Raw genomic sequence first — 1,632 nt, 5'->3', positions numbered from 1 at the left:
ATGGCGGTAGGTGGCGCCACATGCCAAAACATGATTTGCAGTCTGCAAAACATTTTTTTAATGCAAATATTTTGTCTGTACTGTTGTTGCTGATGAGTTCAGTTTGTTATATGAACATTATTCCTGAGTCTCTGTGACATATTAGGAGGATTTTATGGCCAGTTGCTTTAGATTTATTACATAATGCACCTTTAAATATCACTTGTTAACACCCGATCAATAAGTGGGACATACCAATTTAAACAAAAGTTCAGTTCCACCATAGTAAGAACATCGAAAGTGGGTTTCAGCGGGTTGCTGAATGAGTGAGTTTCATTGTAGTGCTGACAGAACTATTTAACATTTAGAGACGGCCAAGGAAAACATAGTGAAAGAAAGATGGACTCACAGGCGGTCAAAGGTAACGCTGTGGGTGTTGTTTTTCCATGACAGTACACTGTGCAAACAGTTTGGACTTCATAACGAAACGGTTCAACGTCTAACGTCGGCGTTAAAAGTGAAATTGAATCTGATGAGTCATTTGGTTTGCAGTTAGTGCGCATCGGCGTTAGTCAGTTATTAAGAGCAAACACGAGACCTGATAAATCAGGAAACTTTTTAATTGTGTTAATTTCACATTTTCCCGACCATACCATTAAATTTTAATTTAATCACCACTCAAGAAAGAGTCACCAGCAAACACAGAGGAAGAAGGAGTAAGTAAAAGATGGCATTGTCAGCAATTTATTGATATTTTGCAAGCAGAAAAACAAGACTTAAAATGAGCCACACGACCAGTAGGTGGGAGCTAACAAGCAGCAGGGCGATGGGGTAAAAGTGTCGTGACGCTGGTTTGTTCTCTGTCACGGCGCCGGCCTCAGGGTCCTCGTACGGCCCAATGTCACACTGGGTCGGCCGACTGCAGGGGGAGGAGGGGGGGACGGGGGCGCCCATCGGAGTGAAAACACAACGACCAGGGATAGATCAGAACATAGCAGGGGTTAGTACAAGCTAGATGATCACTTAAGGTCATTCATGCTGGCATCAGACCGTCCACGCAGATGCTACACAACTGTTAGCATACACTCTTGGAAATAAAAGTGCTAAGTAGAAAGAATTGAACCCTTTAAGGTACGCACCAAGAAAAAATATAATATATATTTGCATTTTTTATTATTTTATTTTATTTACTTAGGATAACAATAACGACAAAATTAGACCCATAGTATTTAGATACAGGCCTCTATCAAACGGTTGAGACGTCTCTTCATAATAAACCTGGTTTGCATAATTCATAAAAAGTCAGAACAAGTCACATTGATTTAATGTTAGTGAGTTCAGCTTGATGCATTTTTCAATGAGATATAGTGACTTAAAGTGTGGTCGACCAAATGGTTGAGTAGTACCTTAAAGGGATAAGGTTCTTTGGCTTGTCCTCTTTCTTGTCACCTTTTATTAAGGTTCCACCAAGAACCCTTTTGGAGGGCTCCACCAAGAACCCTTTTAAAACCCTTTATTCAGGAAAGGGTTTTTAAAGGGTTCTCTGGATCAAAATGTTTCTTACTGGAACCATTAGTGTTACCAAGAACCCTTGAAAAACCCTTTCTTTGGGAAAAGGTTTTTCAGAAGCAAATGGTTCCAGGTAGAACCACA

At 40.3% G+C, this 1,632-nt stretch overlaps 1 protein-coding gene across 1 annotated transcript in view; it reads right to left on the bottom strand.

Annotated features, from left to right (window-relative positions):
• Window positions 1-723: 723 nt before the first annotated feature.
• inpp4b (inositol polyphosphate-4-phosphatase type II B) overlaps window positions 724-1,632 on the bottom strand; it is a gene marked incomplete at both ends in the record, with an annotated part of 134,570 nt that continues 133,661 nt past the window's right edge. Inside the window, one exon of the mRNA XM_083909515.1 lies at window positions 724-898. Coding sequence (XP_083765641.1) covers window positions 724-898 — 175 coding nt within the window. The remainder of the gene's footprint in view (window positions 899-1,632) is intronic.

This window comes from Microchirus variegatus (assembly GCF_963457635.1).
Source record: "Microchirus variegatus genome assembly, chromosome: 23".
NCBI lineage: Eukaryota > Metazoa > Chordata > Actinopteri > Pleuronectiformes > Soleidae > Microchirus > Microchirus variegatus.
This window is presented reverse-complemented; position numbering and strand designations above follow the sequence as displayed.